The 21,947-nt window shown below is 39.6% G+C and overlaps 1 protein-coding gene across 2 annotated transcripts in view; it reads right to left on the bottom strand.

Annotated features, from left to right (window-relative positions):
- Positions 1 to 21,947, bottom strand: part of LOC131071469 (probable thimet oligopeptidase) — a 296,968-nt gene that overhangs the window by 30,893 nt on the left and 244,128 nt on the right. The window contains exons 14-15 of one of the 2 annotated variants that reach the window (XM_058007328.2): positions 9,982 to 10,079; positions 9,844 to 9,889 (exon numbers count right to left, since the gene is read on the bottom strand). The exons of the other annotated variant lie outside the window; for it this stretch is intronic. Coding sequence (XP_057863311.2) covers positions 9,844 to 9,889; positions 9,982 to 10,079 — 144 coding nt within the window. The remainder of the gene's footprint in view (positions 1 to 9,843; positions 9,890 to 9,981; positions 10,080 to 21,947) is intronic. 2 annotated transcript variants of the gene reach the window in all.

A 21,947-nucleotide genomic window follows, 5' to 3' on the forward strand; every position in this document is an offset into this window, starting at 1 on the left:
ACTCACAAACAAAATAAAGTTCCGTACAACGCCGTACAAGCCAACACCGCCAGGCAAAGTCATACCAAAATAACGGCATTTGACAAGTATAAGTGTTAAGCGTTGGCAATTAAATCATTAAAATGGAATTAGGAAAATCAAGATTAGGAAAGTTGGACTGGAGAAAACGGTTGCAGCAGTTAGACCAACCGTCAAAGTCAAGGAAAATGGTAGAGGGAAGCACGACAGCCAAGGATAAGGGGAAGCGAGTGTTGCAGTCCAGAGTAAAAATTGCAAGATGAGATACAGGAAAGGCCAAGAAGAAGACAATGCCGAAGAAAATCACACCCGACACTATTACATTTGAAGGATTGAGTGGAAATGTATGTAGGACTTGGTGACTGGAAACCCCAGATAATTATGCAATTAAAGAATCTCTCAGGAAGGCACGGGTGCATTGGGCAATTCAAATGCCCATCTTCGCCATTAGGGATTTCAAATCATATCTACGAATGATGGTGGCTACATATGACAACACGATCAAGGCATCAACTTTCTCTTACCAGCAAAGCACTGTGACCGTCTCCTTTGCACCTGATGATTTTGCTAGGGTATTTGGCATCCCAGACGAGGGAAAGAAAATAGACAAGAATGCCACGAAGATGTCGCCGGAAAGGAAAGAGCAACTGCTGCGGTTAATTTGTCGAAGTGATCTCTCAGACCAGGAATGGGCTGCGATCAAGGCACCCAAGGGCAGAGGGTTGAAGAAGTTCTACATCGTTCCAGGAGATTGGTAGTGTCTGCTGGATGTTATGAAAAGCAGACATACAGGAGCCAGCAGGGCATCAGACACGACAGTACCCATGATTGCACTTATGAATGGCTTGAGGAATGGGATGGTGTACAACTGGGCAACAGTTTTATCCAACAGAATCCATGAATTCTTGATCCTGCGACACAAGGCTTTTTACATGCTATTTCACACCATAGGGTTGTTCCTCGATGCTGTATGCACACAAGTGTCGCCAGAGAAGCATGTTTGGAAACCTTGGGAGATGAGGGACCCTTCACAGCCATTCATTTTTTATTGGACCCACCTGGATACCATGGCAGGTAGCGGGAAAGCCCATTCTAGCAGGAAGCGATGAAGACCACCACAGGTAGACACAGAACAGGAGACAAAGACAGTTGACGAGGATGCAGAAGAAGAGGCTGATAGTAGTGCAGAGGAGGTGGACAATTCCGAGGACACTTCTTTTCGGAGCAGCCAGAGTCTAAGTCACTAGGTTCGGCCGAATTTCATCCTTGAAGTTCGAAATTCGCCGAACTTCAAAAAAAAAAAAAAATCGTTGAAATTCGCTGAACTTCAAAAAAAAAAAAAAAATCGTTGAAATTCGCCAAAAAAAAAAAAAAAAAAAATTTATTTTATTTTTTATAAATTTTTGGCCTTCTTCTTTTGTTAATATTTTTTAAACACATCTTTAGTATGTCATCAATCGCGGCCTGCAGGAGAAGTAGTTGCGGACCCGTGATAGAAGTTCGCCTGCAATTTTTGCCTATCACTCGTGCCCTAGCATATGTTTACTATGGTTTATATTTTATAAGTATGTCATCTTTTTGTAACGATTTCAAATCTATTTATCAATGTTAAACTATTTAGGCAATTTTATAGATATATTACATATATTTATTAAAACAATTTTAAAATTACATATGACGAATTTAATTCGAATATACATTTTGAATTTTTCCCTCGTCAAACTTCATTCGAATTTCAAAGTTGTCGAACTTCGAATTTGAATTCGAACTTGGTGACTTAGACCAGAGTCATGATACATTCTGCCTTGCCAACAGGAAGGAAGTAGAGAACCCCCGAGTACAAAGGAGAGTAGTGGCCACGCAATGTCTTTTGGGCATGTGACGAGAGGAACCCGTGGATTACCGATGGGTGGAGTGCGACCTGCGAGAGTAGGCCGACTGGTGTATGCAGCAGTAGTATTGACTCAAGATGGAGGACTGACACCTCTCAAGACTTCGGGGGTGATGGTGGGAGCCATACCAGCCGTACCCATCTCGGGATTTGGGCAGTTGAGACCCCGACCTTCATTGCCTACACCCTATAGGGTCGCCACAACAGTTCCGGCAGAGGATGTTCCAGCAATGTCATTGGTTCCCAATGAACCTCCTTGCATTGGGTCTACCCTACGGAAGGAACCGGTACATACGAATGTCTCGGCAGCAAAGGGTACGATGATCGGAGATGATGCCACCATGGATGCGTGGCTAGGTCGCTAAGAGATGCCTCCCATGACACCACTGGGACCCCTTGCCTGCCTCACCCCAGCCACGTTCTTTTTCGGAGATTGTGGACCTCGATGAGGGTAGTTCTCATCAGGAGGCCGAACAACAGGAGTTGGAGATGGACTTCCTGCAGAGCACCGTTGGGTTTGAGGAAGAGATTGCGGAGATGCAACAACAAGAGTAGGCCACTACCGAGAGCCAGCCGGAGGGCATAGAGATATTTTTGGCAGAGATGGGAGCCAGTGTGCAGAGGATGGCAACAGAGGTTGAGGCCAACGCACAGAGATTGGCAGTCTCTATTCATGAGCGGACCGTTGGGTAGTCTGTCGTTGAGGGACTCCTCGCCTTTGCCACCGGAGGGTGTGCTGAGGAATTTGGGAGATGTTTTGAGGCCAGGAGTTGGCCTGCTGTTGAGACTTCCGAGATGTTGGCAGATTGGAGGTATGAGGAGACGACTGAGGTTGGTGGAGTACACTTGCTGCTACAGCGGGTAGAGCAAGCTTTCTGGGACGAGTATTACCAGCTCAGATGTACCCAGCATGGTGCCTCGGCAATAGAGACATAGCGGGTGGCAGCCATCACAGCTCGAGAGGAGCTAGCCACTTGCCTTCTTACGATGGAGATGGAGCTGGCACAACAGAGAGCCTGAGCGACCAGCCTAGAGGAGGAGTTGGCTCGTGCAAAGGCAGAATTGGCCCAGGAGACGGCGAGGCATGCACACGAGGTAGAAGATGGGCAGCCCTTGAGACTCGTCTCACATCTACCTTAGAGGCTTTGGATGGGAAGCAGAAGGAGCTTATGGAAGTAGTCTTTATGGTGAAACGATCGAGGGAGAGGCAGTTGGTAGCCAAGTGAGATCTCTAGCATCGAACACAACAGGTTCACTAGCTAAGGAAACAATTGGCAACAGTAGCACCACCGACCCCTTCTTCATCAGGGACGCCCTTTGTACCCCCTCAGCTTTGATTTTCATGTTTGGTCTTAGTATCATTTCCCATTTTGTTGTATGTTGTCAGGAGACGACCTTTTTTTGGGGGGATGATGTTGTCAGGTAATTATGTCATATTGTAATTAGAACGTTACGTGTGTTAAGGGTTGATGGTTACGTGATGATTGTCGACAGTTGGCACCAGACAACCTACACCGACACCTATATATATGTACTTGGTTTCCTATTTCAGGGTGTAGATATTGTCAAAGGAAGTCATGTTTGAATGTACTGGCATTTGGCATTAATGAATAAAGGCATATGAGTTCTTCTGTTAACTTGCATTGTTGTATACTGTCATATTTCCTACATTTCTGTACTGTTATGCACTGTTGAACACACACCCCTCGGGGGAAAACAGGTTGCACTTTTGATTCCATGCATTCCTTGGAAGGAGTCTTACTTGACATCAACAAATTTAGCCTTGCCTCAAATCAAAGGATTTATCATGTAGTTAAGAAGAATTGTATGATAGATTGCCTCAAGTGTTTTTTGGACGATACATTCAATCTCACTATTTTGTATATATGAGTGGTAGTAAGGCCTAGTGTTGGGCAATTGGAGGATGAGTTCAATAATATGATCATTATCTATGTTTAGAGAAAGACCTTTTGGCATACTTTGAAAAAAAATCTCTACTCACAATAATTATATATTGTGTCACGAAATGCCTTGCCTCGAGTGTTTCTTGTACTATTTGTTCAATCACACAATTTTGTACATATGGATAGTAGTAAGGCCTAGAATTGGGCAATTGGGGAATGAGTTGGATATCATGATTATGATTTCCTTTTAGAGGAAGACCTTTTAGCATATTTTTTATACCACAATCTTAGCTACGGAATGCACTTCTAGTGTCAGAGTTTGTTTTTAATCTTATCAAGATCTTGAAAGTCATTTATTGTATTTTCTGCTTGTTTTTAGAGTTTCAGCAACCTAAGGCACACTTAAGGATTAGGTGCATTTTTTTTTAACAGTCTTTATATTTGTATGCTCCAAAGCATAGTCTGCCACATTGTAATGTCCCTTTTCTGAAATAGAATTTAATAATAAATAAAAATAATTAAATAAAAAATATAAATAATTACAAGTTAATTAAGTTTAATGAAAAGTCAAGAGGCATGCTATGAAGAGTTGTGACTCCCTCAAACATGAGATAGAAAAGGGAGAAAAGTTCATTTGAAAGAGGACAAGGAGGGAGAGAAAAAAGAATGGAGCATAGGAATTAAGGAAAGGTAAATGGAAGAAGAAGAAATGTGAAGGAAATAAGGAAGTGATTCTTGTTTTCCCCGTAGGGTGTCAGGTTAAGACATTGCATAAATGACAGAAGTACACAGAATATATGGAACTCACAAGTGTTCTATTGATTCATGATAAGCCAATACATACAATGATAGCAATATGTCTGACTACAATAGCCTGTCCAAAGACTGGAAACAGATACAATATAAAGGAGTCTGGTCAGTTACCTGGTACCAACTGCCGACAACCGACGGGTTAACTGCCAATGCTAACACAATTTACCTTAATGCTTAATTACCTGACAACATCATCCCCCCCAAAAAGAAACGTCATCTCTGGACGACAGACAACCAAAATGGGAATGATGTATAAGCAAAACTGAAACCCCAAAACAACAAATTACTGGGATTGGCATAGAGATGGCGTCCCTGATGGTCCCGTGGATGAGGAAGAGGCCAACTGCTCCCAGAGCTGCAACACTTTCTCTGTGCGGTGGCGAAGATCCCTCTCAGCCACCAGCTGGCGCTCCCGAGACTGTTGCACTCTGAATATGGCCTCCATCAGCTCGGTATGCTTCTTATCCAGCTCTGCCCTCGTACTACTCAGACTAGCCTTCAACAAAGCCCTATCTGCCACCTGTGTGGCTGAGGCTGCTGCTAACTCGGCACGGACACGAGCCAACTCCTCCTCCATACTCCCTGTCCGGGCTCTCTTCTGAGCCAACTCCAACTCCAGTGTCTCCCTAGTGATATCTGCCTCCTGTTGAGCACGACGATGCGCCAAATGACTATCCCGTATGGCCTGCTCGATCCTCCTGAGTAGGCTCTGCACTTGACTCTCTCTAGTCTATCCAGGGTGCCGCCACTCCTCCAACATCACAGGAAGATCCACGCGAGGCCATCTTTTGTCAACAAAGCACCGCTGAAACGCCTTAGCAACTCCTCCAGTAGCAAATGGCAGGAGACCCTCCAACGCTGCCTGCCCTAGGGTCCCTTCCTCCGTCAAGACCAAAAGTCTGCGTGCCTCACTCTCTACTGCTACCAAAAACTGAGTCAAGGCAGTGAGCTGGTTCTCTGTAGAACTAGGCATCGGAATGTCTACTTGTGGCACCATATCCTCCGCACCACCCATGTGCTGGAGTAGGTCCGTAGGTTCCCCCTATGCACGCATCTCATGAGGAGAGTCACTGCCCTCTAAATCAACCAACTCTTGATGGTGAGGTGTGGCAGGCGGGGGTCCTACTGGGGCTCTCGGTGGCGTTGAGTATTGCTCCAATCATGAGTCTGTATCATCTCCCTCAACGTTACCCCTGTCTAACCTGATCTCTCCACCTCCACCCTCCATCGGCTATACCACTAGCTCTGTCCGAATAAGAGCTGTGTCCCTCGGCTGAACTACACTGCTGCTAGGGACCTGTGAAATCTGCTCGAGGGAGGGACGAGGATGCAGCTGGCCAAACCCCGGCATAGGGATTGCTGATATGGCTCCCACTGTCACTCCTGCTGCTGGTAATGGTGTCACGGTCCTATCTATAGTCAACACAACGGGTGCATATACTAGCCTCCCTGTCTGAACACCTGTAGGTCGGACCACTCTTCCTCCTGGCAGTCCCTGCGTCCCCTTCGGTATCTGGCCGAGGGCAACCGTACCACCTGCGCCTTCTTCTGTATCCAAATCTGGATACGGTACCTCCATGTGTGAGAGGCGAAATCCGGTATCACCACCCGAACATCGAGAAGATGTCCCCTTCAACTCTGCTCCTGAACTACTCTCGGTGGCCGAATCCGACTCGCTAGCAGAGACTACCTGAATCTGGGGCTTCCGCTTCTTGCTGGATGGTGCAATCCCCTGTGTGTATATCCAAATGAGTCCAGTAAAAAATGGAGGGCACGGTAGGGTCAATGCTGTCCCGCGGCTGCCACCCTCGCCTTTCTTCCGGCACCTGTATACGGACTGCGTCCAAGAATAACCCAATGGCGTGGTGGGGCATATAGAATGCCTTGTGCTTTAGTGTGAGGAACTCATGAATGCGGTCTGACAGCATAGTAGCCTAGTGGTGAGTATTACCACCTGTCACGCGAGTGACCCGAGTTCGGTCCCCGACAGCGACGCCAAATGTTTTCCCCGTAGGGTGTCAGGTTAAGACATTGCATAAATGACAGAAGCACACAGAATATATGGAACTCACAAGTGTTCTATTGATTCATGATAAGCCAGTACATACAATGATAGCAATATGTCCGACTACAATAGCCTGTCCAAAGACTGGAAACAGATACAATATAAAGGAGTCTGGTCAGTTACCCAGTACCAACTGCCAACAACCGACGGGTTAATTGCGGACGCTAACACAATTTACCTTAATGCTTAATTACCCAACAACAATTCTCTCAAAAGGGTAGAAATAATGAAGGGTTGTGACTCTTTCAAAAGGTAATAATTATGAAAGGTTGCGACTCTCTCAAAGGGCAGAAATAATGAAGGGTTGTGACTCTTTTAAAAGGTGATAATTATGAACCTTGTGACCACTGCAAAGGGCAGACATGATAAAAAGGTGTGATTCCACCTCACTTGAAGATATAAGAGGGAGGACAAATTCAATTAGAGAGGGAGAGAAAAGAGGAAGGGAATAAAAGGAAGCAGCATTTAATCTATAATCAAAAGTGCAGATCTGATTTGAATGATAAGGCAAGCAATGAGGTGATACGACCCTTAAAATGGGTGTCTCTTTTCAAAGGGATGTGCCTCCTCAATAAAATATGAAAGTACAAAAGGAATCAGGCAATTGAAGAAGAGAAGAAGGTCATACATCAAACAGGATCAAGAATAGCAATCAGAATAGAAAATATTATATGTAATCTGCACCCATCTGAAAGGAAACAGTTAGATCAAATCATCAGCAATCATATACAACAATTTGGTATCCTAAAACATCAATCTATTTGTAACCTGGCAAACAATCATGTAGAGAAGGGAAGGAGATGTAAGGAAGGGGAGCAGATACGAGATCACCATCTAAGTAGGCCACCCCATGACCGATGTCCAATGTGTCTGTCACTTGAGGCCAAGAGGGTGAGTGTCCACTCTTGGGCTTAGATAGGAGGATTTCCAGGCACCCTTTGTGATTTCCTTTCCAACCTCTATGGTGGTTGATTTTTGGAGAAATCGCAGTCATAAGAGGATGAATAAGAGAGAAGAATATGAAGGGCAGATACAAGTACCCCACTAGGTGGACCACTCCATGCTGGATGCTCAATGTGCCTACCACCGGAGCCAAGAGGGTGAGTGTGAGGATTGCTTCAGGCCAAACCTATCATGCTTCGGGCAAAGAATAGGTCTTGGGCTTAGTGTGAGGATTGCTTCGGGCCAATCTATCATGCTCCCTCATTCAAACCCTATTGTGATTGAATACTAAAAATGAATATAGACATGGTGACATCAATAGGGAAGGCAGAGACAAGAATCTCACTAGGTAGACTACCCCATGATGGATGTCCAATGTGCCTGTCACTTGGGGCCAAGGGGGATGATATATTCACCCTTGGGCTTAGTGCGAGGATTGCTTCAGGCCAACCTATCCTTCTTTTGCATTCAAACCTATTGTGATGAATACAGATGTGATGATAATTATACTCATATGTGTGATTACTAAGCCTAATAGAATAATTTCATCTTACAAATTATATTTCAAATGTTACCTAACATGGTTGCAGGATCTCAACCAGATTTATCTTGATAAAGAGATTTTATTGGTAAAGGTATGATCCCTAACTATCTTGCATTTCTTATTTCAATGGAATTCGTGATTTTAGGGCAAGATCCAGGGTCCTCCCAAAAGGGGGACATTACACATATTTTAACCTTCAAAATTGCCTCTCCTTCATATGAGCATGCTCTCTTCAGTCACTAGGCCTTCTTTTTGCTTTCATTCAGACTTGTTATCATGGTGTTATGGCATGTGTCTGAGTGTTATAAACCACTTTTGTGATTTGGCAAAGTTGGACATGCCTCCTTTTGGCATGTTTTGGGAGTCTATATTGTCAATATCTGAAAATTGAAACTTGGAACACTTCCAGATGAGGTGGGCACTTCAGATGTTTATGTCACTTTTTCAAACCTAAGTGATTCCTGGCATTTTTCTTAATTGAGGTACACTTCAAGGGTCTAAGTGACCAATTTTGAGTTTTTGCAAAATCGGCTACCTGGTGTATTGCCACTCTCCAACAGTTTGCAAGGCCAACATTTTGATTTAAACACTCATTTTGGGACAGTCAGTGTATTGGCACAATTCAATGCACTGGGATGTTCATTTTACTACCTTTAGACATTTTTTAAACTTATTTTCTCAGCCAAGCTCTGATCTTCATCTTACATGAATGCAGTGTAAAGCTTCTTTGGTCAGCTATAAAAAGACACTGATTAGAGCTTAGTAAAATAACAATCACAAACACAAGGCAAGGATTTGGCAGTGACTTACTAGACAAGGAAACGTTTGACATGAAAGATGACTTCATATGAAAAAATTCATATGGATACAACTTATTGCACACTAACAATGTGTAAAGAATTCTCTTTCTCCATATGTGTGTAAGTTCATGGGGATCCCTTAAATGTGATATTTATTTTATCATTTGAATAGACAAAAACCTCATTGATAAGAGTGTATGGTAGAAATGGATAAATACCAAAATAAACATGGAAATTAAACAAAATTGCAAATATCTAATCAATAACATGGAATTCGGATATAATTCAATGTTTGATGGTGGATAATTGACTTGGAAAGAGAATATTGTAGTCTTACCAAAAATCTTGGATGAGTAGCTCAATAAAACAGCCACCCATAATATTTTCTATATATAATATTTCAACAGATTATGGAACCATTTAATAAAACATTTAGATTCTTGCAGATTTATTAAATCTATCAATGATAATGTCAATGAAGTTAAAACAAATATACAAATGACATCTTATGAATTCTGAACGTTACTGAATATTCAATTTCTTTCCACAAGATCAGCCATCTATGCATTAATAAAGGTCATATGCATGGTACCTCTTCCATAATTTTTTACTTTTAATGTATGTACCAGGTTTATAATCCAATACAAATGCAAATAATGAATGATCATACCAAATTGACAAGCAAATAAAATTATAGCATTTAATGAATGACAAAAAAGTAGAGTTCAATATATAACTATGCTCTGAAAAAATTTAGTCACTTAAAGCTAAAAAAGAAAACATATTGAATTTAGATAAATCATAAAAAGGATAGATTTTCAGTAGGCATCTTCGAACCCTTGTGGAGACTGGGTATCTATGATTACCTTACAGAAACTGCCAATTAATTTTAAGGCTGCACTTTCATAACACCTGGTCACATGAGGATATCAATGTTAATACTTTGACTCCATTCTGACAATAAAAGTTAACAAACATTTTAGTAGATCATATTTGGCACTCACAAGCTCTCTAGCATCTGACTTGGAACTTCGACAAAATCGTTTTCCACTCTTAGCCCAGAAAACTTTGAAAATGATGCACGGCTACAAATATGATGTACCTGAAAGTAAAAAACATGTAGAAATATTTTCCAGTAGGACTGAATTGTGAAAGAACATGGTGCATCACAGCAAAAGAAAAGGAAATAACTATTGTCATGTCCCCCTTTTGGGATATTCTTTAAAATAATAGATTTCACTCAAGATATAATAGTTTTATCAAGGATTTCAATCTATTTAAATATATTCAAGTCAATACATCATTGCACAATACCCAAGTTAATCAAATCGTGAGTTCCCTGTAAATACCTTCCAAATCTGCTGAGCTAAAAGACCCCACCCCTAACTCAACAGTGACAAAAACAAGGACCCTGTCCCTAGTTTGTCAAAGGTAGGAAAAAGATCTTGTCCCTCCAAACCCCAGGTCACCCCATAAGCCCAGATCCTGTCCGGTGACAATGCCAAGGACCCTGTCCCTAGCTTGCCAAAAGGTAGGAAAAGATCCTGTCCTTCGAAACCTTAGCCCATCCTGTGGGCCCGGACCCTATCTGGTTCACAAGTACTAACTAGAATTCAAAATTGCTGACTTGGTATATTTGCTAGACTATTGCTAAATAATATTTCTTGATGGATTGACAATTAATCCTTTGAATAATATTTGAATGTTCTTAGGAATAATTCTTGAATGAATTTTTGAAATTATATGTATTGCTGAGTGTATTTATGGAAATTTGCATTATATTGATGAATTGAATTATTTTATTGATTGTAAATTGATATTCTAAAATGATCGTTTGATTGATTTCTGAATTTGTATATATAGTTGAATGAATTGATATTTGATGATGAATTTCTGAATTGATAAATCTCCATTGATGATTGTTGAATGATTTCCTTTAATGGATTCACGAGTGATTATTTAATCAATGCTGATTTGATGTATTGGTGAGTGATGATTGAATGATTGCTGAATTGTTAGAGTGATGATTGAATCCTTGGAATGATCTCTCCTTTATATTTTATTGGTGAAAGAGTCACCACCTTTCGCAAGAATTGAGTCACCACCCTTCATTGTTTCCTTTTGAGAATAATAAATTATTTTCCAGATCTCTTGGGTTCCTTTATCGCTGAGTGTCATTCTGAATTTCTTCTTTGAATTGTTGTGATCTGAATTGATGCCCCTTCAAATGATTTGATCTCTTTTTTATATCTTAAAATTGGGAGGAGTTACACCTTTTCACTATTTCTACCCTTTGAAAGAGTCACAACTATTCATCCTTAATTGCTGTCTTTTGAAAATGATTATTTATTTTATATTTTCTCAAGTCACTTGTATTTTTCTCCATTCCTTTCCAAGTTGATGATTGATTCACTCCTTTCATACCTTTAATCCTTCAATAGTCATAATTCTTTATTTAATGCCCTTTGACCATTCATTAAACTTAATTAAAATTATATTTTAAAACTATATTATATTATATTTTTATTATTATTTTTTCATAATTTAATTTATTATTATTATTATTTATTAAATCCTATTTCAAAAAGGGGACACTACAGTCCGCCTTGAATCACAAACTAGAATGCTTTCTTAGAGATACTAGGATCCCTATATATGTATTTGTACACATGAAGATGAAATGAATGTTTCTATACTCCATGAAGTGTATGAATGATAGTGCAATGACTGATTTTTAGTTGGAAGAACTTGCCCTTGATGATTGTGAAGATGGTGATCCTGAGAGCTGATTTCTTTGGTACAAGACATGCAATCACTCTCATGCTGATTGTAAACAAAGAGGATGCATATAAAGATTGTTCAAGTGAATTAGGAAGAAGAGGTAGAGTGTTAATAGTTTGATTTCAGCAATGAATATAGTGCAACAAATTGCCAAAATAAGCTTTAAAGTTTAAACAGAGGGACAATTTGAGAAACTTGGTTCTTCACTTTAAGTGTCTTGTAGTGTCGGCTTGTAATGTCCCCTATTTAATTGCTTGAAAAGTGGGGACAATTAACTAACACTTCAATCACAGGTGACTTCTTTCCAAGTAATTAACACCAACTTTGAAATAGATAATAGTAATTACCACTTATAATAAGCATTATAAGTCATAATCTGCTATACGAATATATCTATTTCTCTAACTTGATGTAATTGATATCTGAAACAATATATATACTCTGCAACTTTTATTTGGTACACTGGATATGATGTTCAGAATTTGTAATAAATATAATCCTTAGCAAATTGATATGATGGAATATCTTTGCTATGTTTGATTTTATGGTGGGAATTATGAAATGACTGGTTACTATGAGATACCTTTCTGCTGTTCTAATATGACTGTATACTTATGCTGTCGATCTTCTCCTTGTCACCTGTAGTGATGATAATTAATTGCTGTGACTGACCGTTCCTTTGAAGTATGCAAATAATGGTGCTGTGCCTGATGGTTATCTGTAATCTGTGCAAACTTAATTGTGCCAAAGGCAGATGCTCAACTGGAGCAGAACCAAATATGGATACAAGTAATCAACAAAACAATATTCGATGCCTATTTACTTAATACCTCAGTTACCGGTTCTTGCCTAAACTGGCTGGGTCCTGGTCCTGGTCCGTGCCCGGTCCTGGTCCCAGCCTGGTTCGCCCTGGGTCCCACCCGGGTCCTGCCCAGGCGGCTGGGTTCCCTGTGGGTCCTGCACGCAGGACCCACAGGGAACCCAGCCGCCTGGGCAGGACCCGGGTGGGACCCAGGGCGAACCCAGGAGGACTCGGGTGAACCCAAGAGGACCCGGGTGAACCCAAGCCCGTGGGTTCCCAAAAACGGGGCCCACGGGTTAGATTTATGATTTATGATATATCAATATCAGAATATTTATGATTTATGATATATCAATATCAGAATATTTATTGGCATTGGCAATTATGGATTTATGATTTATGATTTATCTGTTATCATTTATGTATCATTGTATGGGAAAGTTACATTGTATGTTTCATATTTGTATGTTTGAACTGTGAACATATATAATTTTGATGTTTGAAGTTTGAACATATATATATATATATTAAAAAAAATTAAAATATATATATATATATGTACGGACGAACCCGTACCCGTACCCAAATTTTATTTTTTTTTGCCGAATCCGTACCTGAATCCGAACCGGAACCGGTAACTTAGCTTAATACCTTTCAAATGGATGTGATGCCTCCAAGAGACATGTCCTTTGTCTCTTCATAACAATCAGTTTGTTATAATCGCTGTTCTTAATATTAGTTTAACCGCTGCCTTGAGGATAATTGATCACTGTCATTAATACTCTTCATAATATAAATCACTGTCATAATATCATGCTCCTTTAGGTTAGTTGTTTGATAACATTCTTCCCTTAATCGTTAATGTTTAATGTTATATAAGTTGTTGACTGCTGTTTCGATATTCCTTTCATATTATGGCTCCTTGGTTTGATAACTATTAATGCTTAGTTAATCACATTTCCTCTTGGCGCTTAGTCATAAACATGTTGTAATTGCGGTTCCTTCACGGGATTATTTGTTCAATGCTTGACTATCCATCTCCTCTAATCTTGGATGATCCTTAATGAACTGGATTAAGAAACTGTAGTTGGCATAAAATGCATATGGTTATGTTTGATAATTTTGGTCACCTGACATTGTATTAATTAATTGTATTAAGTGGCTGTCACTCTCGGTAGTTATGTGTCGGTTGGTTAACGGTTGTGTACCTCTCGGCAACCGTCGGGTTCTTTAAATATATTGTGTATCGCAAGGAAGGTAATACGGTATTGTCGGATCTGTTGTAATCCTTGGCCAACCATCTCTGGTCTTCTTCTCTATAATTATTGCATGTGCGAATAAAGATATATTTTACTGCCGTGTCTGGTATGCATTGTCATGTACATTGTTATTTTCTACATTTAATTTACCAGTTGCAGCGGTAAACATTTTGGCGCCGTTGCCTTAAAAGAAATCGGGTCAGCCTTGAGTGATTCATGTCCGGAGATCCCATCAAAGGTGAGAAGAGGCCATAGGGTGGTCAAGACCAAGCAATTAGGTGATCTGCCGACCCTCAGCCAGAGGGAGCACATAGACGAGTCGAAGACTGGAAGTACTCGAAGTGTTGGGATGCTGGAGGTGGACGTGTAGAGGACACGCGCATGTCTGAGAGTGCAAGGAAAGCACTAGAATGTAGCAGGCAGAACAGTTCACTTAGGTCCGACAAACCTGGAAGTACTTGAAGTGTTGGGGACACTGAAGGTGAACGTGTAGAGGACGCCTGCGTGGTCGAGAGTGTAGGGAAAGCACTAGAATGTAGCGGTCGAAACAGTTCACCCAGGTCTGACACACAAGGCGAATACACACGTACCTTCCAAGTGAAAACAATGTTGAACACCCAGGAGAAGCAGAAACTGTCTAAGTTCACAGGAGACGGGTCGGAGGACTCGGTACGACATTGCAAAACATGCATAACCATTTGGGAGGGAAATGGCCAAGATGATAGGGACTATTGGCTGAAGGCATTTCCCACCACCCTTCAGGAGATCGCCATTGACTAGTACACAAACCTCAATGCCCAGCACAAGACGAGATGGAGTGATCTGAAGAGGGCGTTCCAGGAGGAATTCAAACTCTGGAGGGATGATAATGAGATCGTGGCCGAAATCTATAATACTAAGCAAGGGAAAAATGAGTGTATGCGCTTACAACCGTAGTCTCAAAGAATTGTTGAGCAAGATGGAGAACCAGCTAGCCGATGGGTTGAAGAAGAGGAGGTTCGAAAAAGTTGAAAAGTTGCTAAAACCCCATTAAGGCTGAAGTTGAAAAGTTCAACTCAAAGCTCTCAAAATCGAACAGAGGAAACCCAAGTCGAGCGAACTTGGCTTGCAAACCAAAAGGCAATACTAAAATCGCACATTTTTCTCCATTTGGCCGAATTTCATCACAAAGGCATAGGGGAGTTTTAAAGTTAAAATTAAAGTCGCACAAATTCGGCCTACAGGCCTAAGTGATAAAGGAAAATCAAAGTTTGCCAAATCATTTAAAAGGCCGAAAACCAAAATCGCGCATTCTTGCCTTAAAGTCTGAATTTCGGTTCTTTTTGCAAGTTTGTAAGTCAAAAAGGTCGCATTTCAACTCAAAATGCCATAGTCGCGTAGGGGGGTTAAAATCGCGAAAAAAGGGACCTCGTTAGCCAAAATTTCAAAGGAGAAAAATCACACCTTTTGGGTCAAATTTGCCGAACTTTTTAAAGTTAGGCGTTTGAACTTGGCAAAACAATGAAATCACATATTTCGCCTAATAAGACCAAGTTTGACATTTGACGTCTAGGAATCCTTGTATTTCACTCCAGAAGGCCGAACTTTATACCAAAATGAAAGGGGTCATTTAATAAAGTTCGCCATTTTTGTTCAAAGTTTGCAAACAAAAAGTTTGTTTATTTCATATCAAAGGGTCCGAATTTCATACAAAGGGGCATTTAAGGATAAAGTTAAATATATTTGTTAAATTAATTTATTTAATTTTTTAAATGATTAATCCGGGTTGAAATTCATTGTTTGCTGGACAAAGTCATTGAAAGAGCTTGACGACAACTTGAAGCAAAAATATAGGAGCGCAGGACCAAAGCAACAACCCCCAAGCGTTGCCAATGAAGAACGCACCACGAAGCGCAAGACAAAGCACGAGGAAGCGCATTGTCGCTGAATCAAGATGAAATCCATCCTCGAGATTGAAGACAAAGAACACAGAGTGCTACAAAATGTGCATTCTCAGAAAAATACACTACTAGAAGAAATTCAAGAAAATCAGTTTAAAAACTGAAATTGTTTATTGTAAAAAGAGAGCTGCCTGTGGGCCTCGTCTAAAAGATTCAAAGTGAGGGGACACAAGTTAGTTATCTCCAACTACCAAATTGACCGAATTAATGCCAAATAGTGGTAGGTAGTTGAGATAGTGGTTGGGGGGATAACTGAGAATTGAGTAGGTATGGGTTAAAGCTGCCAGGCTTCTAGAAGGCAAATTAGGGCCCTTGGATGCAGTCAATCCTAGCCACTAGTTCAGTTTGTAAATCTATAAAAGGCAGATGCCTTTCTCTTGTAAAGGATTAGATTTTTTAGGGTTAGAGTGTTAGATTCTAGTTAGACTTTTTAGATTTAGACAGTTTTCAGATTAGGAGTAGCATAGAAATGTTGCAGAAATTGTTGTAATAGCAGCTGAAATCAATATAATGGACATTTATTTGGTGTTTATCATCTTGGTTTTATTCTGTTTGCATTGTTTCCTTTAGCAGTTTAGATAGATCTTTTTGATTTGCAGGTATTTGATGGATTCAGGTTCATACCATTGGGGATATGCTGATTGTGTATCCCTGCGTATGGTTAGTTTGAGCCATTAAAATTGTGTTTAGTTCAATTGCAGGTGTTTGTCTGAGCTGCGCCAGAATTGGGTGCTTAGGTATGTACTTGCAGTCTGAAAATCTTCTAAGTCCCCTTGAAGATTGCACCATTCTTGTGAGGTTGTGAGTTATTCTGGCCAAGCAAGGATTGGTTATGTTGAATCCGTCTACTTGCACACCAGTCTTTTTAATTTGAGGTCTCCTAAACCCTTCTCCTTTGCTTTTATTTCCCAGTTCAAAAATCGCAGCAAACCAACTTGTTGTAAACATAAGGCCCCTTGTGCTCCCAGCAAAACACATCAACCATTGAGTTATCCTATAGTCAAGAACTGACATTTGGAACCTTGACGTTGTCCCCTTTGATCAACTAAAACAGCATTAGGGATTCCTTGTACAAGAGAGGATAGTATACTCATCGAGAAAATTCTATTCCATGTTGGCCGGATAGAGTCGTAGGAATACGATTTTAGCCACATCAACAGTATGATGTAGCAAATGCCCATTCCACCACACGTCTTATCTATTGCCTTTGTATGATGTCAAATATGCTCATTCCACCTTAGGCCTTATCCATTGCCTAGGTATGATGTAGCAGGTGCTCATTCTACCGCAGGTCTTATCCATTGCCTAAGTATGATGCAGCACATGCCCATTCCACCTTAGGTCCTCATATAATATTTTCTCTTAATCTAGAGTAAATATTATATACTTGGTTGCCTTCTTCACGCACAATACACGTAGCATTAGATCTCCTTTTGGGATTTACCTTAATTTAGTCTCGAGATAACAATTCCAACATGGGATGAGAATGGCCATACTTTTTATAAATATAATTTATAAAAATGAAGACATTTCATTATAATATTCAACTTAAAATTCTAAGGATAATTTAGAAAATAGAACTTATCTTGGTTTAGAGCCACAATATTTAGATAATTATATAACTGCTAGGTCTGCATTCTTTTTGATTTTAATGCTCGGTTATTCCACTTCTTCCATTGATTTCTCCTTGAATGATCTTAACTAATTCTTCAATGGTCTTTAAACTTAATCAATATAAATGAATACTAAGTGAATATTATGTCTTTAAACTTTCACTTTCACTCAAAGGGTCTAGACTGAAAGATAGGTGTCTCTAATGTAGTCTTTGGTAAATATGCTGATGATGATCTTCCAATCTGCAACTTGTTCCAATTGCTCTTCCAAGAGTGATGATAAATTATGCAATGAACTTGTTGCCACTATCGCTATGTCTGATAGAATCAATGACATCTGTAAATCTGAAAGTGGTGATCCTGATTTATCTTTTTACCCTGTAGGATGGCAGGATCATGCTCTGATACCACTGTAATGTCCCCTACTAGGAGGCTATGAATTCCTGTAGCTTAATAATAGTTCTGATCTGATCTAATCAATGGTCATGTCAATGGATGTTTTTGATTCCTTTCCTTTATTACTCTCAATGTGAGGGTGAGGTCACACCTCTTCATCATGTATGCCCTTCGGCAAGAGATACACCCTTTCACCATTAGCACCCTTTCAAAGAGTGCAACTCTTCATTATTTCTGCCCTTTGAAAGGGATACAGCCTTTCACAATCAGATCTGCACTTCTGATTCCCAAATTATCCCCCTTTCAAATGAAGTTCTCTTCTTCCTTTTATATCTCATGTTTGAGGGAGTCGCAACTTTTCATCTTATGCCTTTTGACCATTCATTAAACTTAACTGAATTTTAGTTATGGTTATGCTTAATTTTAAAATATAAATAAACAAGACAAAGGAAGGACACCTCAGCAATCATCAAGTCAGTCTCTTCCTCTCCAAGTTTGTGATAATGATCAGCAAGAAGAAAGAAATGATGATGAAGCGGCATCTCCTTTTAGAGGCGAGCGACCATTGCCTGAGGAAGTGCAAGTAAAAGAAGGAAAATCTTCCATTCCAGATTGGCTTAGAGAGAGGCTTACAAGGGAAGTTGTAGTTGAAGAAGAGGAGCAAGTATTCGATTTGGAAAGTCTTCTAAGCAAGTCTCAAGAGGGGATTGAAAAGAAGAAAGCTACAAAGATATCTAAGGTGATCAAAGATGATACAGGCTCCAGAAAGATACAGATAGCTAAACCAGCGGTGGACAAGTATGATGATGAGATCATGGCAAAAGAATATGATTTAGAGATATTTGATCTTGGTCCACTTACCTCCGAGCAAGCCATGGAAGATACGATTGATTCAGTGAGGGCAGTCAATGTTAAGCTAAACGAAGAGATAGAAAAGAATAAAAGGTTGGAAAAGGAGATTAATGCTTGGAGGAATTATTTTAGTCATCTTAATGAGCCATTAGGGCGACAAGATCCAGTAGTCTCGCCCTTGCAGGCACTCCCTCTTGAGTCAATAAATCAAGTAGAAAAGATGAATAACTCAACCCGACTTATGGATACATGGATTGATAGATCCTATATGGTAGCCAAGGAATTTATCGGAAGGATGATGAAAACTATCCACAGGGCCATCCAAGTCCTTGAGATCATTCATAATCTAGTGGTAACTGTCGATGCATTCACTCACACTAGAGATATTACCATCCCGGTATTGCAAGTGGTAAGGAAGACATCAAGACAGGTTTTAGCACAAGAAAGGATAGTTGATGGTAGAACCCATAATCTCCTACAATGGTCAACTTTGCTCCAAATGAAGGAGGTTCTATTCAAGGACATCAATAGTAGGTGCAGCCGAGTTGAGGACACTATCCATCCTATTCAGGATGAGGTGTTTGATGCACTGTGTGCAATCCTTGATAGAAGGATAGAGATTGAAACAAATATGGATCTCCAAGAATTGGAGGACAGGATCAAGGTCATCTTTTGTAGAGAGGATAGCATGATCACAAAAGAGCAACGAGATCAGATGTATACTACTATGTTCCTAATTGAGAAAACAAAAGAGCTGGAGCACGGATGGGAGATGACTCTTCTTCCGGCCTTTGATGAAGTCCTCCACTTGGAGGAACAAATGAAGAACCTGCCTGAGATTCCCATTGCAGAGATTGAAGGGATTACGCCCAAATTCATTGAATATGCCAGAAAGGAACAAGGAAAAGGGAACAAATTCTAGATGAAAAGTTGTTATAAAATGATGTGGCGATTCACTCCCTATTGGAGGATGCTTCCTCGTTATTCGTGCCGATTTCTATTGGCTATGTTATAATAATGCTTATCTAGATAGGGTTATTTTTGTAACAAACCCTAATTAGAGTTTAGGTGTCAAAGTCTCAGCCCTTGATCTTCTTTAAATCTGGGCCATTCATTGCATTTGAGAATGCTATTTAAGCTCTCACTCATTTCATTTGTGAGGTTAAGAAGAATGTTATTAGCAGAAGAGAAGTAGTAGTTATTCATAGAGAGTACAAATTTGGTGAAGAGAGAAAGTTGAGCAATTGTTGTTATATTTTGCTATGAGATTAATGAAACATTGAAGTTATGGTGTTTTATTGCAATCTTTGTGGCTTCTTACATGGTTGTTTATCTTCTTGAATCACTTTTATTGAAGATAGTATTTAGATGTTAGAATTAGATTGAGTGATAAATGTTGTTCTTGATCTTTTAGTGAAGCTCATAGTCCAAACCACTAGCCTCTTACTGATTGTAAGTGTGCCCTGTGTGGTCAGCTGAAGCTATTGAAATTGTTTAGGGTTCAATCATTACTTGAGTATTGATATGTATCCTATTGATAGTATCTATGTTCATGAATGATTTGAAAATCTTTGAATGCCCTTAGAAGATCGCACCGATTCTAGTAGAGTTGTTGTTCTATGGCAATGCTGAGATTGGTAGAGTTCCACTAAGATTGCCCTCCATTTAGTCATTCATAGGCTTAGTTTAGCATAGCCCTCTCTAATCCCTTATCTTTTGTCCTTTTTTGAAACATCAATTAGTCTTAGGGAAATCCAGTTCCTCATTGGTTAAGTAGTTGCAAGAACTAGCTTTCATAGAAAGTACGTAAGGCCCCTTGATGAAACAGCAAACACAACGAACACTGGTGCTTATCCATACATAGAGAACCTACATACCTGAACCTTGGAGTTGCCTTGATTGATCCTTAGGCGAAATCTTCAAAATTCAGGGAAATTTTGTTCAAGAGAGGATGAGGTACCTTTGGGTATTTTATTTTGTGTTTGATCGTGTATAAAAGACACATCAATAGGAAGGTATGAGCATATCTTTTGGACAACATGTACCATCCACTCCCTCAACTTGACAATGTAAAACAATGGCACTTAGAGAGAGCGGGCGAGAAAAATATACACCAAGGGTGAGGAGATTTAAATTGTGTTGATAAACCATCATATGTCATAGGGTAACTTTAAGGCTTTCTCCAATTTGGAATTGTTGAAGGTAAATTTATGAAATTTTAATGTTTGCTTTAAATATAATTTATATTGTAGTTACTTCAATTTAAATTTGTCATTAACTTAATTTTTACACTAAATTAGGTTGCTAAGAATCATTTTGCATCACACAAATTTGTTTTGAGATGACTTGTGAAGATACAAGAGGCATTGAGCAACATGGTCATAAGCATCTATTAGAACATAATGTTATTAAGGATCATACCCTTATAACATTAATAAATTACTTTAATATAAGGTTATAAAACCTTATATATTATATGCTTTATTAAGGATATCCCATTTAAAATAATTATGATCTAATAACACTATTAGATTATTAATTATTTATGAATGGGAGTTATTGAAAAAGTGTGGCTAGTGAAGCCACCCTTTGTGATTAGTGAAGTCATGCTTCCTCCTATATTTATGGAGTTGTCTCTCATTGTGAATTTGGCAATTTATAGTGAGTTGTATCACTATGCACAAGAGGTATTATTGGCCATGTGGAAGTATGTGGAGGAGTATCCCTAGGTTCAAGTCTATTTTGTTATTATATTTTGTAAGTGTTTAATAAAATGATGCTTTATGAGGTTTTTTACTCAAAATGGTTTTCCATATGTATATCTTGTGTAATGTGTTAACTTTATGTTTGTATCATTCTTAATTTATTAATTTAATATCTTGTGTGTAATGATTAGTATCCTAAGATCCTAATTTCTAACAACAACCAATGGTGTGTATCGAGACAATCAAATTCACTGACGGCCCAAAAGGTTAAATCATTGATCCTAGTCTCCTAGATGATGATTGGTGGGTTAGTGTAGACTAACTCTTGAGTTTCACTGAGCACATCATAAGTACATTTAGGTTTGCTAATACACATTAGTAATGTTTGGGATAAATCTATGACAGAATGGACACCATGATAGAAAAAGGGCAATAATAGCCAACAAGGAGAATAACCATAAAAAAAAATTTTCCTAAGGGTGAAATATCATTCTTGATCATTGGAACAACATGACCACACCCTTGAATCTCCTTGCATATGCATTATCTCCCAAATATTACAACATGGTAATACTTTGCTTGCTTAGGAGAATAGCACCATATAGAGGCAATGAAGCTGTTG

Source organism: Cryptomeria japonica, chromosome 6 (assembly GCF_030272615.1).
Source record: "Cryptomeria japonica chromosome 6, Sugi_1.0, whole genome shotgun sequence".
NCBI classification, from domain to species: domain Eukaryota; kingdom Viridiplantae; phylum Streptophyta; class Pinopsida; order Cupressales; family Cupressaceae; genus Cryptomeria; species Cryptomeria japonica.